Raw genomic sequence first — 18058 nt, 5'->3', positions numbered from 1 at the left:
GCTTTGGATCAGGCCCAATGACTGAACTATCTCTGAGTGAAGGGTAATGCCCTAAAATACCCCCTTCTGCTCCCTGAGCCTAATCTACCAATGCCCAACAATCTTTGGCTAAAGGCAAATCCCCTTTCTGTCCCCTGAACTCATTGTCTAGGCAGCAGACTATCTGTGACCAAGAGCTAACCCCCTCACGCCCTCTTCCTGATCCCTGAACTGTGATCAAGAACTCACTGCCATCCAACCAGTAGCGGTGGTTGATATCCCAGTTCCCCTACCAAATGGCAATGAAAAACGTGCTATTTTGACACTACATTGATTTTTATTTTATTGACAAAAAGGCAGGTTTTTTTGTTACTCGTTTTAGCAGCAAGAATGATTAAGAAGCTTATGAAGAAATACCTAGGAACCGCGATGGGATTACTGGCCATCTAAGCTAGCATCCAGCCTGGCAGTGCTTACTCTTTATGGTGCGTCTTGAGAGCTTCCAATAGCACATTAAATACACTGGGTGGCCTTGTCCTCACTCAGCTGGGAAGCAGTTATCCCTTCTTTATCCCCAGTCTCTGAGATGGTGGGATGACAGGCATCCTGAGACATGTGCAGTGGCTTGGAGAAAGTGATACAGGAAAGGACTGGCTCCCTGCAATGCTAACCAGGCCAGGTTCCATCCTATTGCAGTATCAGCAGCACTTTCATGGACAAAATCAAACCCATTGGACACCCACTTATCTGACAAGCAAAGCGTTCAATAGCTCAGGAGAATTAAACTGGGGGAATAATTTTGGTGCTGGAACAGGAGTACCAGGACAAAGGGGGAAACTCAACGTTAGTGTGGAAATGGGGAACAGTGAACTAAATGTGGGTGAATCTTGGAAGGTTTACAGAAGTGTCCTAAAGGTTTGGATATGTTCCTCAAAAGTTTGGATGCTTATCCAAATTTCTTTGGTTTGGAAATCTCGTGTGAGAGAGCTCAGGTCTTTTTAGCATGAGGTTGGTATTTCCCATGTCTAGACAGGTCTGGAAGGATGTCAAGAAAAAGATATAATAGATACAAAGGATGGTCAGAGGGATGGATGGACAGATACCATGGAACCAACATCAACAGTCTTCCCCCTATCCCCGACCTCCCCGGATTATTTCAGCACTTCTGCCCCAAATCAGTAAATATGGAGGCACTACAAAATGCTATCCAAACATTTTTTTGAGCCAAATGAATGGACCGAGTTTTGGTTTTAGGCAACGGTGATGATCTGAAGTCATTTATCTGGAGCTGATTTATCTGCCTTTACTGCTAATTGAGCAATGATTCCCCTCAAGCAAAGGAAGGAATGGGGATTACCAATTAAATGATTTCCACTTACTACAGGATGTGGGGTGGACTCTTCTGCAATTATCTTATCACAGTCGAATGACAGGGTTTTGGTCTGTAGGGCAAAGAGGCTTTTGATTTCATGAAAAGATTGCAGCAAGAATGGGAAATGTTGTGCTCTATGTTATTGCTAGCATCTCACTTGCTTCCCCCACACCCTGTAAAATGGGGGAATTTTCCCTAGTATTTTTTTGCTGATAGTAGGGATTGTTTTTTTGATCACATCCCTTGACTCATTTCTGGCTTTGAATTGTCTTTGAAGACCCAAGCCCAAACCCAGATATTTGGTTGGGACCAAACTCATTAGAACATTCACTTCACACAGACTGGAGTGGGAAGGATGCAGGAAATGAACTAAACCCTGGGCCAATCAGTAAGGACCACCCTTAACACCTTCCATCACCTCCATCCTCAGCAACCCCCAGCACTCACTAGCAGTTCACCACCTCCACCTTCTCAAGTATTTCTATTCCCCTGTAGATGCTTGCATGCCCTGTAAATTGGTACTTGAGGGATGGAAAGTTTGGCTGCTCAGCCTCAGGGTTTGGTACTATCTTCACGCCGAGTTGCAGAGCAATCCAATTTCTCTTTCTCCATTTGCTCTATGTACTTTAATAGTTGTAATGCCCCTTTCTGACTTTCTCAATTTCATCTCTATCCATTTGTCTACCCATTCATCTATCTAGTTCTCCTTCCATGGTATCCATCCAGCCACAGTATCTACCAAGCTGTCAGCTTATCCATAGTGTTGTCTGTACCACGGAATCCATCCATGCACACATCTCTCTTCCTGAGCATCCTTTTTCTTAGATTTTCATCCCTTCATACATTCACCCATCCCCAATCCAAAGCTGACCTATTAGGGCCTTTACTTTTCCTTCAGGTTGTAGGTTTGGATCATGCTCGTTCCATGTGCCACCAAAGGTCCCATTCCCTTGCAACAGTGAAAAGTACAAGGGTCTCTCTCTCCATGCTACTCAAAAGATAAGTCCCATTGGGTTTGTTAAAACTAATGTTCAACTTCTTGTTCTCTCAGACAGTTTGTCTGTTTGTCGATCTCTCCCACCAGAGAAGGCCTTAAGCTCAGAAGGTTCTTGAGGCAGATCTTAGACTGAATGATGATTGTATTGGCTTTGGAGCTCACTCAAAGATAGGTAGGCCCCAGTGTTTGGGACCTGGCTGGAGGAAGCAGTCCTGTGGAGATCATCAGCTTGACCTTGCCTCAGAGGCATGGGCTGGGAAAACGAAGAGCTTGCATCTGCCATAGTAGTAGTGGAACTGATTTGAGGGTCTGCGTCCTCAGCCTCTTCTGTGGTTTGAATGGTATCGTTGTCATGCAGCCCTGGGACATCTGAGAAGACCATGCCAGGCTTCTGTTGGGATTCAGAGAGCTGTAAAACTGTGTCATTTCCATTCACCTTCTCGTCCTGCTCCAATACCAATGCTGGGGAGGAGCTCTCGGGTGACAGAAGAGCCTCAGGAAGTGCCCCAAGCCCATTGGTTGTGCTCTGTATCTCTCCCACAAAAGAACTGTTCTGGAAACCTTGGTTTGCTTCGATGCAATGAAGAAATCCGGAGGAGAAGAGTGGCAGGTCGTCCTCCAGCATGCAGAGATCTGGGGAGGGGAGTGCTCCATAGGAATCACCATCTTCACTGCCACTGCTCTTCCGGGCGAAGGGCTCGTAGGTGAAATACACCTGGCAGGGCTCAATCTCATAGGAGTCAGGGAGGTGGAAAAAGAAGTAGCCTTGGTTGGTGAAGCAGCTGGTCAGTGAGTGCCCGCTGGTTTCTGGCGGGGCACCAGAGGTGAGAAAGGCCTTGGGAAGGAGGAGCTGGGAGTCCTGTTTCTCCTTCTGAATTATCTCTAGCTCTGAGATTTCTGGGGAGATACTGCTCACACTGAAGAGAGACGTGGAAAATGGAGAGGAGAGCCACTTCTAAAGGGGAAGGGGGGAACACAGAAGAGATATTGTTATGTTCAAAGTGGCAGCAGTATAACACTCTCACAACAGAGACACGGAGGCCTAGGGTCTCTTCCTTCATGCCCATGATGAATACACTCCAGACATCTCCCATACAGAATATACGCCCTTATCATCGCTCCTCTGGGATCTCCAATGGGGAATAGGTCCCTGGGGATCCCTCACCAGGCTCTGAGCCGTTTTAAAATAAGGAGCCAGCCTCAAGAGCTTTCCCTGCGTGATCTCCATAAGGAAAGGGAGGAAGAAAGAGAAAGGGATCTCGCGATAGAGAAAGAGAGAAGAGTTGAAGGGAGGGAGAGGGAGAACATGAAAAATGGCAGGAGGAGGGGCTAGAGGAAGCGAAGAAGGAGGCAGAGAGGCAGGGTGGGATGGACTCCAAGAGGCTTGAACTCTCCTATATTCCTGTGTGCTCTCTCAGCCCTTCCTGTCAGCAGAGCAGAGGTCTGAGGTTTGGTGGTTTGCACTTTCTCGGTTCTCTAATTAGAGATGGAGCAGAAGTGGCAGCTTAGAAAGGTCAAACATAAAACTAAAGCAAATCCCGCAGCAGCAGCCAGTGCTGGAGGGTCCAGTGATGCACACACTAGATCTGGGAGCTGAATGTCCTTCCCATCCATCTGCAGCATGAGGGAGGCAGCCAGTCCTCTCCTCTCCCAGCTTGTCCTTCTCTGACCCCCTCCCACGAACAGCCCACCTTCCCCTGGTCCCCGTACCTGAACGTCGCCTCTGTGCACAGTGCTCAGCGGGGGAAAGAACTTGTCCGGGTCTGGAATGTAAATCTTCAGCACCTTCTTAAGCCTTCACCAGAGAGAGAGAGAGAGAGAGAGAGAAGTGAACGTGATGTGGAGACCTGTGGTCTTCCAGGGGCCTGACGCTCCGTCCCTGGCACCAGTGTAAATGAAGAGTAACTCCACTAAAGTCACTGGAGTTATGCTGGTGTAAAAGTGGTGTAAGTAAGGGAGAACCAAGCCCCAGGGCTCTTTATCCCCATCCCCCACCAGTAGCCTGAGAAAATCTCCACATTTGCTGATGGATGTATTGGGGACACAGAAACTGAGAGAGAAAATGGCATTGCAAAAGCTATTTTCTTCAGCCTTTTCCCCAGAGTTGATAATGCTGCCATTCACCAGCATCCTTGCCTGGCTCTCTCTGTTGTCCAGGCCTGTCCACTCCTTTCAGTAGCTGCCAAGCTGGGCGAGACGCCATCTTTGCTCCAAATTGCTGGCATGGTTTCCAAGGCCTGTTGCCATGAGCTGATTGTGCCTCACTTGGTTGCCATCACAGTGATGCAGAGATTGCAGTGCCCTCATGAAATGGCAGCATGAGATGGCAATGCCACAGTCTCCGTGCCCTGTCATCAGGATGCAGCATGGCAGTGTTGTATGGCATTCACACTGCAGCACCACTTCATGATGCTTTATATCATCATGACATAACAAGCTACACTGGTATTGCCAGACCATACCAGAGCCAAGTCATCCGGTCTACTTTTCCTGTCTCTCAAGGTGGCCAATACCAAATCCTTCAGATGCCCAAAGGTCTCCTAATGCACCTTTACTGGGCAATAATCTATGGTGAGGGAAATTCCTCCTGACCCCTGTGCTCTGAAGCAGGAGAATTTGATAGTCCTTGTACATTTATACTAGCTTGCATCACTGCAGATGCTATTTTCCTTCCTGCACATCTAATCCTTTTCTATACAGCATCATCCTGCATCATTGAGTTCCACAGGTTAATTATACATTGAGGGAAGAGGATTAGCTGTGTTTATATGTGTTGTAAATGGAGTGCTCCCTTGCCCTCGCATTATGACACAGGGCAAACAGGAGAGGCCAGTTGGCTTTCTCTATTCCCATAATCATTTTACACACTCCTATAATCTCTCCTCCTCTACAAATAAAATAGTCCCCCTCTGTAATTCATCTTTATATGGAAGCACCTCCCCACTCTGATATTTAGATTGCTTTTCTCTGTGCCTTTTCTATTCTGCTGTGTCCCTTTCTGAAATGAGGTGACTAAATCTGAAGCCACTTTCAATTTCCATGATGTTGTCAGGCTATTCTCTATCTTACTGTACCGGGTGCCCTCGTGTGGCACGTTCAGCATTGATTAAGAACAATATTAGGACAAAAATGATGGGCAGGAAGAGGTTTAAATCAGCATCCCACCAAAATATTGTAGAACTATCCTGACTGCAGCGGCCTGTCCCATGACCTATAATCAGAGGGTGAAATCCAAACCTTATGCAGTGGGCCTGCATGCAGTCCAAGCACTGCTCATGTCCCACTTTAGCCCTGTTTTGAGAGATTAAGAGGTGCATAGGCCTTGTTCTGGTTCCTCTACACAAAGGTGAATTTCAGCTAGAGGGTCAGATTTCTAAAGATATTTAGGCACCTAACTCCTGTTGATTTCAATGTGAATTCCTTTAAAAATCTGGCCCAAAGAGAGAGTGTCCTGTGGCTATTTTGAGCTTGGTGATGTTATGACATCACGCTACGTCACAGTATCTCAACATCATAGTGCAAACACTGAATTCCCTCAACGTCAGGCCGTCCCTTGGGACAATACCAGTAGCAACCCAGAGAGGCGGAATGACTCGGCTCCAAATCAGACTAAGGGACTCTGGCCTCATCTGAGAGAAAGAAAATGAGGACAGAAAGACACACTGGGCCTGGGACAGGACTGGAGAGGACCATTCATGTCCCTTTTACCTTTTCAATGGCTGTGAGGTGATGATCAAGACAATGATGACAACGAAGACGATGGTGCAGATGGTCCCCACAAGGGCTGGCATCGTAAGCTGGAGGTCCCCCAGGGGAAGTACTGCAAGAGGAGAGAGTTACTAGAAAGTGACAGCCAGAACAGAGGAAGTGGGAACCCCAGTCACTCCAGTTGGGTTTTATTTCACTTCTGAACAAAGAGGTTTGAGATCCCGGTCAGATAAGTGGGTGACTGGCCACACAAGTCTGCCAGCCAGCATGCCTTTGTGATCAGGAACAGATCTGAACCCCCCACTCCCCAGCCTTGCCAATGCACCTCACAGCTCACCTACAGCCTCTCTCTGCTATTCCTGTCCTGACTGCAATGACCATGCACTTCATCCCTGACCTGCCGCCCCCCTGCTATTCCCTCTCCTACACAGCTCTGCAAATGCACCCTAGCTCCATCCTGCCCCACTCCTGTTACTCTTCATCTTGTGTCCCCTCTGCCAGTGCACCTCGTTTTGGACCTGCTGAGCCCCTTGGAAGAGGGGGAAGGATGCAGAGGAGAGAAGAGGGAGAGGAAAGAGAGGCACACTGGGACACCTTCGGAGAAGCTTCTCCCTCATGTCCTTGAGATGTTACTAAGATCCCTTTGTTTCCTCCACCTCAGGTAACTTTGGCTCCCAGTTGCCACAACAACTGGTTGTAGCTGAATCCTTTTCACTGACATCATATGCTATCAAAGTTTGATTGCCACAGCAACACACTGCCCCTTCTAAACATAGCTGCTCTGTTTATATCACTACCTGCCTCAGTGTGGGGGGACCCACGAGCTGCCTACTTCCTGTGAAGAAACTAAAATTAAAAGGAGCCGAGGACTCACCAGACACCCCTGCTGGAGATGGTATTTGCCAAGGCTGCAGGCTGCACAGGCTTCTGACTGGCCTGGACAGCTAGCCCTGTTCTACACTGCCTATGGGAGAGTCCTGGGGTAACATTTTGCAGAAGCTGTTTAGACAGCTAATTCCCATTAATTTCAATAGGCATTAGGCACCTAAGGACATTTAAACATCTGGCCCCACGGCACTTTGGAGCCTAGGTCCCGTTGATTTTCGGTGAGCCTTAAGCCCGAAGGGCCCAAGTCACTTTTGAAAATGGGACGTAAGCTCCTAAGTTACAGGGGCCCTCTGGAAAGTGTTTCCCAGGCCTCTTGTTCCCCTGGTCAGGGAGTTGCTCTGCTGCACTTAGGGAGGGGGCCTCCACTGGAGTCTGTGACTGGAATCCTGGCCCGACTCCCATTGACTTCAATGGGGCCAGGCTTTCACTTTGGGGCTCTTGTCCTTTGGACCAGCAGGCCCTGCTCACCTGACCTGGGTCTAGGATTACAGGAAAGGCTCCTCTCAAGCTATTTCCAGTCTTTCTATTGTACTTTGATTTGTGCATCCCTCCACTCCCTACTTTTCCTGCTCCCACATAACTCCAACCCTTATTCTCCCCTTTCTCCTGAACCTCTCCCCGAGGGCCAGATTTCATAGATTCATAGATTCATAGATTCATAGATTCTAGGACTGGAAGGGACCTCGAGAGGTCATCGAGTCCAGTCCCCTGCCCGCATGGCAGGACCAAATACTGCCTAGACCATCCCTAATAGACATTTATCTAACCTACTCTTAAATATCTCCAGAGACGGAGATTCCACAACCTCCCTAGGCAATTTGTTCCAGTGTTTAACCACCCTGACAGTTAGGAACTTTTTCCTAATGTCCAATCTAGACCTCCCTTGCTGCAGTTTAAACCCATTGTTTCTGGTTCTATCCTTAGAGGCTAAGGTGAACAAGTTCTCTCCCTCCTCCTTATGACACCCTTTTATATACCTGAAAACTGCTATCATGTCCCCTCTCAGTCTTCTCTTTTCCAAACTAAACAAACCCAATTCTTTCAGCCTTCCTTCATAGGTCATGTTCTCAAGACCTTTAATCATTCTTGTTGCTCTTCTTTGGACCCTTTCCAGTTTCTCCACATCTTTTTTAAAATGCGGCGCCCAGAATTGGACACAATACTCCAGCTGAGGCCTAACCAGAGCAGAGTAGAGCGGAAGAATGACTTCTCGTGTCTTGCTCACAACACACCTGTTAATGCATCCCAGAATCATGTTTGCTTTTTTTGCAACAGCATCACACTGTTGACTCATATTTAGCTTGTGGTCCACTATAACCCCTAGATCCCTTTCTGTCGTACTCCTTCCTAGACAGTCTTTTCCCATTCTGTATGTGTGAAATTGATTTTTCCTTCCTAAGTGGAGCACTTTGCATTTGTCTTTGTTAAACTTCATCCTGTTTAACTCAGACCATTTCTCCAATTTGTCCAGATCATTTTGAATTATGACCCTGTCCTCCAAAGTAGTTGCAATCCCTCCCAGTTTGGTATCATCCGCAAACTTAATAAGCGTACTTTCTATGCCAATATCTAAGTCGTTGATGAAGATATTGAACAGAGCCGGTCCCAAAACAGACCCCTGCGGTACCCCACTCGTTACGCCTTTCCAGCAGGATTGGGAACCATTAATAACAGGTGACAGGGGACCACCTGGGGTGCCGGGTTTGGGGTGCTGTTTTTGTTGTTAGCGACAAAAGAGAAAATAGAATGTTTGAAGTAAAATGTTTCAGGTATTCCGGATGGGGATTCATTTTTGACTAACCCCCTAGAATGTTCTGGACCTTCGTAAAATCTCATGGAACATTCCAGATTTTCTGAGAACTACATTTTCCTTGAACATCCTAGAATGTTGTCAGCCATGCCCTCGTGGATATATAAGGGGCGGGGCGTTGCCAGTCAGTCAGTGAGATATAAGATATAAGAAAGAAGGGAAGTGATGTGAGAGCCCAACTGCGATATTGTGAACCTTGTTTTATTGTGTAATTGTGAAAGTCTACTTCTGTTTTAAGACTTGAAGAGAGTAAGTAGCAACTAATAATGGACATATTTAATGAAACAGCAGAGATATCTATAGGAGTTATAATATAAACGAATATACTGTTACTTCTTTTGAACTAAAGGACTAGAATTAACATTCTAAGGCTGTCATCTACTGTAATACTATTTAATACTGCCCCACGCAGTGTTGGTGCACAGTTCAATTTCTTGATGTTAGTACACTTCAGTTATTCTTAAAATTAAAAAGTTTCTATAAGCTCAGAGGAAATGATTTTTTTAATTTGCGTATATATGGCATGAATAAATACAGATTTATAGATCCTAGCGTACAAATTAATCGTCTTATATGCCAGCGATAAATCATGCAGGCAAATCGTGCATCAAAGTTGTGATATGCCCTACACATTCAATAAAAAATAAGGTATTCAAAGGTTTAACAAAGGGGCAGGGGGTGCGCCGAAGACACCCCTCGCCTGAGGCACCATTTGGACTAGGGCTGGCCCTGCTCTCTCCTCACCTATCTCCAAGCCCTGGCCTACCCACTCCTCTGAGTCTCATTACCTGAATATCCAAGATTCACATCACTACGATCTGTCCTCCATGTGAGCGTCTTGCTCCAGTTGCTCCACAAACCATAATGCCTTGGCTTCACGCGAACTTCAGCCTCATACTCTGAGTCAGGCGAAAGGTTCTCAATCCTCACCCATTCCTGGTCCTGCTTGATAGGGAGGAGCATGGCAGTCTGGGATGGAATAAAAGTTACAGAGTGATTGCTATGTTCTCCCACACACAGTCCACACCATCACACCTCTCGGCTGTCCAATTAGAGCAGAGTTGGCTCTGGGACTCTCACAGCCAGCATATCGGTTATCCAATGCTGTACCAGGAGGGCACCCCTTGCCCACATCATAGCCCCTCTGCTCCACAGTGGGAGGAGGCCCGTTCTACCTTTTTCATCTCCACAGTCTTCTCTGTCCCATACTGGGAGGACACCATTCTGATGCCTCTCATCCCAGCACTGGGCAGACTAGAACTTCCCTTTGCTTCCCTGCCATCACCATATGCTGGCAGTGGATGATGCAGATAAAACTGAAGTAGGAGTCACTGCCCCCTTTGGCCTCTCCTCTGAGGCGATGGCATTGCAGCCATCTGGGGAAGGGTCTCGAGCACAAGCGGGAATAGCAGGCTCTTTGCAATAAGGCGGCTCTGCCTCCTCTACTAGTTACAGGCCTGAGGCCCATCAGCAGGAGAAGCTAGTCTGGGATCCTGCACTCACCTCCTGGGGCTTTGAGCGATCTCTGCACCACACTTCAAACTCTCGTTTATTTTTTAAGTAGTGAGAGGAAATAGGAATTCTCCAAGTTAAGTTGCAGCTGGAGTCACTGGTGTTTACCACTTGGAGGTTGTCAGGTGGCCTCAGCTGTACTGGGAAGAGAAGAGTGAGAGAGGCGCTGGGATACACACCCTGGGAAACAGAAGCAAAGGCTACAATAGCGGTTTGTGCTCTCTCTCTGTTATGTGGCTTCACTGGCAGACACCCCTCTCCGGGGATGTGCTCTGGGCCGTTCCACTGGGTGTGCGCATCTGTGAACCCGCCCCAACCATTTGTCCCGAACAATTCATTTTGTGAATATTGCCTCTTTTCCTGTTCCCCAGGGCGCTCTGCTTCTGCCCCCATTGAAATCAATGGCAAAATTCCCAATGACGTTAGTGGAGCAGGATCAGAGTCAAGCAATCTGTAGTCTTGCTAGGATTTTTTTCCCCATTAAGTACAGAGGGCCAGTTGCTCAGCTGGGGTAAATGGGCACTGCCCCTCTGCAGTCAGTAGCACTGCATAGATTTACACCAGCAAAGGATCTAGCTCAACTGTTGCCACCAAAGGACACACCTTAACAGCTAAAGCTCTTCTCCCTAGATCAATGCACCCAGGCTGGGGGCAAAGGGTAGTTGGTACCAAGCAGTATGTCAGAGCCAATGCTCAGGGAAGCTGCAGTGCCATGCTGGAAGCAACAGGAGGGGGCATGGAGAATCTGTGGCACGGCGTGACCGAGTGAGCATACAGTTGCAGTGGAGCAGGGAGACGAGGCAAGCCTGAGATCAGGCATGGGGTAAATAGGATGCCCGGGGAGGACAAGGTGGCACAGGGGACAGATCTAACCACAGATTGAAGCCTTGGGGGATCAAACACTGATTAACACTCACTGTTGTCCCACAGTCCGAATTTCTGCTGTTGAATCACAGTTGTCCCGTTTTCCCCAGCTTGGCAGGACACAGTCAGGCGAAGTGAGTCTACAACCGTGAAGACCTGACACTGCAGGGAAATTTGCTATTAGCATTACTAGTCCCCCCGCTATGTATCGTTCACATTTCTAAGGCCCCTATCATCACAGGCTATGTTAATGCACGACCATCACTCCTCCCACCCTAAGAATCTCGTGCTTTTCACATCTTAATAAGCAGGGCAGTGTTAGATTAGCCCCATTGGGGAACCCGAGGGACAGAGATTAGATGAGTTAAATATTCAAGAAGTGTTATCTCTTTTTCCACAAGGGGTGGAGCGTAAAGCAGATTGAAGCTGGCTAGGAGTAGCAGGGGCTGCTCCTTAAGTACCATCCGTCTTGCAGGACGCGATAATCAGGTTGCGTCACAGCGTCTCTGCCTTTATGCCATGACAACGCAGCCTCAGAGAGCATTACCCTGTGAGTACACATGGTCAGCGCCTGAGGAGGTTGTGTTGGCATGCCTGACATAACTCTGTGGGCACTGTAACTGTCCGGTGACCTCAGGCTGCAGGGCTCTGGACTGACCCATGGAAAACAGGCACTGGGGCCTGCGTAGTTCTTGATGGGCTGTGCCTGGTGATGCAAGGAAGGGAGCTAAATACACTGCAATATTAGAGTGTCACCTCCTGGGGTTTGTAACAGATTGGCTGGGATGGTGACTGGCTACTGACCTCTGTCAGGGGCCAGAGTATTAACCCCTTGGAACCCTGTCCCAAGTCAGGGGTCTGGAACCAGGAAATAAAGTTTTATCTCGTAGCAGCACTTGTGTGTGTCACACTGTTGTTACAGTGATAACCCATATACCGATCACCCCCAGCCCCTTTTATTAGCCAGCACATTTCAGTTGGGTTACCTACATCAATGTCTTTATCGAAGGCTAGTTCACATCTCCTGGGTGCCATACTAGGAAATTCACAACTCCTTGTTAGATTCCTGTCAGAGAGAAGACCAGAATACTGCTGAGCTGGAGGGGCTTGTATGCATGTAGTTATTCATTTAGATTTGAAATCATCACAGACAGTCATCCAAGGCATTAGGCACCCAGACATCCTTGCTACTACAATACAACGAAATCCCAGCAGCATTAAACTAATGGTAACGGGAGCTCAGCCAGCCACCTACAGAGACCCTTCACTGATGTGGGGAGCACACCCTCAGCCCCTCTCCAAAACCCATCTCAAACAGATGTCTTTGACAGTGTGCCCAGAAAGTCATCAGATTCCAAATATTATGGACCAGGCAGGGGGGCAAGTTGCAGAGTCCTGGTGCTCTCACAGGCAAAACCCTGCCAGCCACCCACCCACTCTGTTTTATTCCCAGCACCGCTGTGGCAGCTGCTGCCAGAAGAACTGCCTCCTGCATCCCTCCCCAGTGCTGCTGGGAGCACCAAGAAGGTGAACCACATTGTCCCTCCTACACACCCCGCAAGGTATTACTGCAAGAGGAGGGGAGGAGATGGAGTCAAACTGCTGCTCTACTCAGTGGGAGTCCTCTAGCCACTGCCACCTGCCTCTCTCCCCACCGGTGCTGGCCTGCCCAGTCCCACACCCAGCTCAGAGTTCAAAGACCAAGTACTGGGCAGGCGCCTGGAGCCCATTTGTTCTGACCCACCGTCCCCATGCAAGGGAAACCTGCTCTGCTTTCCACCCCACACATCAGCCATGGCGAACCCACTACTACGGTGGACACACCCACGCTGTCTCAGGGAAGCCACCAGCAGTCAGTGGAGACCCACCAACCACAAGAACCAAAGCAGACCTATTCCTCAAATGAGCACCCACCTAACCACCAAAGGGGGGCTGACTCCTCACCTGACCAACAATCCCATAGTTATAGACCACCGAGCCCCTGCCAGCCACCAAGGGCAGTGCAAAACAGGTAATGGAGGTGATAGGGAAGGGTAAGCATGGTGAAGTGAGAAGGGTGAAAGAGTTAGTGGATATTATTGTGGGGGGAGAATGTTTTACCCAGGAATGCCACATGTTGCTGCCTGAGGTAGAACATCTATGAGGGAGCCCATCCCTTCACTAGAAGAGTCTAGTGGCCCATTAAAACTATACCCCTCTCTTGGCAGACCGGCAAGACCCCAGTCCAGTTATTAGTGTCCCTCACTCTATGGCAGGGGTCGGCAACCTTTCAGAAGTGGTGTGCCGAGTCTTCATTTATTCACTCTAATTTGAGGTTTCGCATGCCAGTATTACATTTTAATGTTTTTGGAAGGTCTCTTTCTATAAGTCTATAATATATAACTAAACTATTGTTGTATGTAAAGTAAATAAGGTTTTTAAAATGTTTAAGAAGCTTCATTTAAAATGAAGTTAAAATGCAGAGCCCCCCGGGCCGGTGGCCAGGACCCGGGCAGTGTGAGTGCCATTGAAAATCAGCTCGCGTGCCGCCTTCGGCAAGCGTGCCATAGTTTGCCTACCCTTGCTCTATGGCCTGGGAACAGGACATCCCACAAAGAGTCGAGCTCTTTGGAAAATGAATCAATTACAGAAACAGAAAGGAGAAGAAGAACTCAAGCTGGATTTCCACTGAAAAGGGGGGTGACACTTGAGTAGCTGACCTAGGTCTTAGTTAGCCTAGGGGTGGGAGAAGGGAAGAGGCCCCAGAGCCAGCTCGTTAGCATGTGTCAATCCGTGCAGCTCCATTGCAATCAATCACGCTACTCCAGCTGAGGATCTGGCCCTACATTTATTACATCCAAGGAAACTGTTCTTTTTGTGCAGAATCAAAGGTAGCCATGATGACAATTAGAGCCTGACATTCACTGGCTTTGCTGAATAATTTCAGCCACGTACCTCTCATCAGTGTCATGAAAAACGTCAAGTCGGCACGGTGCTTCTGTGCGATTCCTGTCTGGAGCCCAGGTGCAAAAGAGAGTCGCCCGCGAGTCATAAACACAAGTTAGATTTGAGGGTCCTGTGAATGGAGAAAAGATGCCATTACATCAATCCTGTCATGACAAAGCCATTAAGCATTAATGATCATTTCATCCAGTTCCATGCAGTGCCCAATTCATAGGCTGGCTAGTGCCCTGAAGAAACATCCAAGGAACATCTCCAAACAAGAATGGAAGAAATCTATGGTCCTTCTCACTTCTTCAATGCCCCAAAATGAAGAACTCCCAATAGGAACTTGTATATTGTGTCACTCTTGCGCTGCTTTGCTTTAGTGCTTCCTGCCCTGTTGCAAGACATGGACAAACCTTCAAATTGCAATGATCTTCCCATATCACATAAGGATAAATAGTGTCCCCACCTGCACACCTCCCTAATTCTCCTGCTGGGACATAGGGGGATGCTTTCTTACCCTGAGTGATTCTTGATGCCAGTGAAACATCTAGAAGGATGGACAGCCAGAGGCAAAGCAGAAGGGGAGGAGAAGGCTTCATCCCTGCCGTACACAGGAGGGGCCCACACTGGAAGAGAGAAGAAGACACCCCCCTCAGCACAGGTGAGGATGACAAAGTTCCACACTTCTCTGTGGAGGTGGTCCCTGCAGTAATCTTCTCCCTTGGTGCTATTACCAGGAGTCTGAGGCACTTCCAAGGTCTGCCCCCAACTGAAGCTCTACATACACCACAAGCTGCCCACGCCTGATGCCCAGATGAAATCCCACTCAACAGATTGCAACCATCTCCATAATCTGACCTGTCTCCTTTCTTGTGTGCTTTGCTCAGCAGTGAAACACTTTGCAATGCTAGCATTTAAATTGAAAACAAAGTCAATGCCTTCTTGAAATGAATATGAGAGCACACCACTCAGAGCTGTTGTTTCAGGGAGGCTGCTGACTCAGGCAGACAGTACTGTTGGAGTCACACCCAGTTTACATTATGAAGGGGTTTCTTTTCAACCCTAAGTGCTAGCGACTTCAGAGAGTGCTTGTAATTAATTAGCTGTGGGGTCACGGGCCTTGTGGGTGTTGGGGGGTGTTAGTGGAGGGGCTAGGGATTAGTGGACAGAGTCTGAAGAACCTGACTGGGACAGGGAAAATTAGGATCATAGAAAGGATTTCATGTTCGGTAGGTTTCAGCATACTCATACACCCCAGTCTCCATGTTTGGACAGTCCTGAGCTACACCCCACACAGGGCTCCAAGGATGGGCCCCACCCAGCCCTGCCTTGGAAGGAGAATTCGCTCTCCATATCACTATAGTCCCAGGCTTCACCCACACTCATGTAGCTCCTCCAATGGCACCTTGTTTTGCCCAAGCTGGTGGTGGGGAAATAGCCCTCTCTGTGCTCGAAAGAGAAGCCCTGGGTTTGTTGTATAAAACAAGACAGGGTCTTGAGCAAACCCTGGATCTTGTGGGAGGGGGCAGGACCTGCGATGGCTTGCCAGAGGGCTGCCATGGGGCACGGTCAGATTCCAGTTCTGATAAAAGATTTCAGTTCAGAGAAAGAGAGCAAACAAACAACAACCGTCCTGTTCTTGGGAGATGTGGGGCACGATGAGAGAAGGAGGGATGTGGAAACAGAGAGAGAGAGACGGAGATAAATAAACGATTAGACCTTGCCAACAGCTAGAAAAATGTGTCAGATTGAAACTCCTTCCAAGAAGCTTCTCAGTTCAGCCACCCCCGTGTGGGAGCTGCTTAGCATCGCCCCATTACCTTCCTATGCGATGGCCTCCTTAGCTGTGCAGTCATGCCAGAGATGGCCCTCAGGGACTGGACCAGTCCATCCAATGGAACTCAGGCGCCGGCCTTCAAATGGCGAGAGGTGGGGTGAGACAAGGGTGGCTTCCAGTTCAGCACATGGCGCTGCTAGTGGGAATAGACAGGGGCTAGAGCCGGGCAGTTCTGCAAGCACAAAGGGCTTGCCAGCGATCTGTCGTTTCTTCACCTTGAGCACAGGAAGCTGCATCTAACTTGCCCTGTCAAAGTGAGACTAAGCGCCGGAGTCCCGAAATGGCTAGTGAGGCCGAGAATAAAAAGCCCCAAACCACGTCCACTTCCTGACGGTAAAGGTGATGAGAGGGGGCGGGAAGGAATCAGGTATGAGGCTGCAGCACTAGGCTGAATTGGAGACTGGTCTGTGCACAGTGCTGCACAAAGATATATCTCTGGGTGTGTGCCCCCTGCACACAAACACGCCCACAGTGACACGTGGACATGCTGATATCAGTTTAGGACTAGTTACACTGGGTTAGCTTGCCCCCGCACATACCCAGTACCAAACCCGATATAAGCCAGGTGTAAATTGATTTAAAAGCAACCACACACATGCACGTTGCACCAGCTTCACTAAATCAGTTTGAAATCATGCCTGTAGTTCAGCCAGTGCAACTTTGTGTGTCTAGAGGGCCTGAGACACAACCCTCCCCACACACACAGACACACACACACAGTTACACCACATGCAAACACACCCTTCCCGCATACAGAACTCGTCTGCCCACACGCCACTCACACAAACAAACAGACCTCTTGCCCCACAGAAATAACGATCGCTGGCTCTGTGCGTCTACATTGACTGCACCTGAGGGTCTCAGTTAATTAATCCCCACAACACTACTGTGAGGCAGGGATAAGGCCCATTTTATAAATGGCCCGGAGAGGTTATGAAGTGACTTGCTCACTCAGCAGGTAAGCAGTAGTGCCAGGAATAGAACCCCAGGAGCCCTTGCACCTTCTCCTCAGTAGTGACCAGAGCAGAATGGTCCTTTCACACTGCAGCCCTCACAGAGATGACTCCCTAAGATGCGCTCAGGCACATTTTCACAACACCCAGATATTGCCTCCACCCCCTCACTACATACCCAGATAGACACAAACGCCCCCGATTCTCAAACGCCCCACACTTCACAACAAGCACCGGTGCACGTACATCCCCTGACGCCCACTCCTCCCCCCCGTCCCCCATACACACAAATAGCATTCTCTGAAGTACAGCAGATCACATTTCCTGTCTGGTTAGGGCTGCACAAACATGGCCCGTGGTGTTGGAGCAGAGTTTCAGCACGCCCGCAGTGATCACTGAGCTGAACACTCCCTGCGTCCAGGCCTCAGCACCTCTGTTAGCACAGGTCCAGCAGAAGGTTTTGCTGAGCAGAGGGGTCTGGGAGATGAACCCTAAGTCACAGAGAGCTCCAGGATGGGCAATTTCAGGGAGCAGAATGTAGGGGGATTGTCCCGCTGAGATGGCCAACCTGGACAAGTGGGTTCAGGGATGGGGAGAGGGTTAGCTCTTTGTCACGGACAGACCAGCACAGAAGGTGGGCGTGAGAGAGATTAGACCTCAAATACAGAGAATCCAGGAGTAAGACAGTGGTTTGAGGGAGCAGGAAGGGTTATTTTTACAGAGATTGCAGTTGAGGGCTGGGTGGGGTGTAACTCCCCACATGAATCCTGAGAGGGTAAATTAAGCCCAGCAGGAACAGGAGGGACCTGTATAAAGCCAGGTAGCTAGCAACAGAAGGGGCTGTTGGGAAAGGCTGCAGTCACTCTTCAGGAGAAGGGAGGAGTGTTTGGAGGCTGCAAAGCCGTGTAACATGTAGTTGCTCCCTAGGAGCAGGGAGTGGTGAAACTGGCAGACCCAGTGAAGGAAGGGAGAGCCAGAAGGTTAGGAAAGGGCTCAGAGAAAGGCAGTAAGGTCTAAGAGGGAACAGATCTTAGCTGCTGACTAGAGGCTCCCTGAGCTGGAACCCAGAGTAGAGGATGGGCCCGGTTTCCCCAACCAGACACTGAGGGAGTGGCACCTTGAGGCAGTGAGAGGGAAGACTGCCTGAGACGGCTAGGAAGAAGTGACTTTGATACCCCAGAAGGGGAAAACACATATAGTGACTTGGCCG

The 18058-nt window shown here is 48.8% G+C and overlaps 1 protein-coding gene across 2 annotated transcripts; it reads right to left on the bottom strand.

Moving 5' to 3' along the window:
- Window positions 1-310: 310 nt before the first annotated feature.
- Window positions 311-16249, bottom strand: IL2RB (interleukin 2 receptor subunit beta). Of its 2 annotated transcripts, XM_054016259.1 has the most exons (10): window positions 15879-16249; window positions 14576-14684; window positions 14065-14185; window positions 12121-12196; window positions 11184-11292; window positions 10258-10406; window positions 9543-9723; window positions 6057-6168; window positions 4059-4143; window positions 311-3303 (listed from the first exon to the last, which is right to left on the bottom strand). In XM_054016259.1, exons 1-10 carry the CDS (start codon window positions 15912-15914, stop codon window positions 2473-2475), a joined length of 1809 nt encoding a protein of 602 aa, XP_053872234.1. In that variant the 5' UTR covers window positions 15915-16249; the 3' UTR covers window positions 311-2472. The 2 variants fall into 2 exon arrangements, with proteins under 2 accessions (XP_053872234.1, XP_053872233.1); XM_054016258.1 differs by lacking the exon at window positions 15879-16249 and having other exon boundaries at window positions 14576-14972.
- Window positions 16250-18058: the final 1809 nt, after the last annotated feature.

This window comes from Malaclemys terrapin, chromosome 1, assembly GCF_027887155.1.
Source record: "Malaclemys terrapin pileata isolate rMalTer1 chromosome 1, rMalTer1.hap1, whole genome shotgun sequence".
NCBI classification, from domain to species: domain Eukaryota; kingdom Metazoa; phylum Chordata; order Testudines; family Emydidae; genus Malaclemys; species Malaclemys terrapin.
Note: the sequence above shows the minus strand (reverse complement) of the source record. Positions and strands in the feature narration are given on the sequence as shown.

Bases quoted from the DNA above. Each gene is read 5' to 3' on its own strand.
- IL2RB (XM_054016258.1), bottom strand. From the start codon at position 14,972: ATGCTAGCATTGCAAAGTGTTTCACTGCTGAGCAAAGCACACAAGAAA. The intron at 9,724-10,257 runs GTGAGTGCAGGA...ATTCCATCCCAG, and splicing joins ATCGCTCAAAGCCCCAGGAG to ACTGCCATGCTCCTCCCTAT. The intron at 6,169-9,542 runs GTAATGAGACTC...CTCCTCTTGCAG, and splicing joins TGTGAATCTTGGATATTCAG to TACTTCCCCTGGGGGACCTC.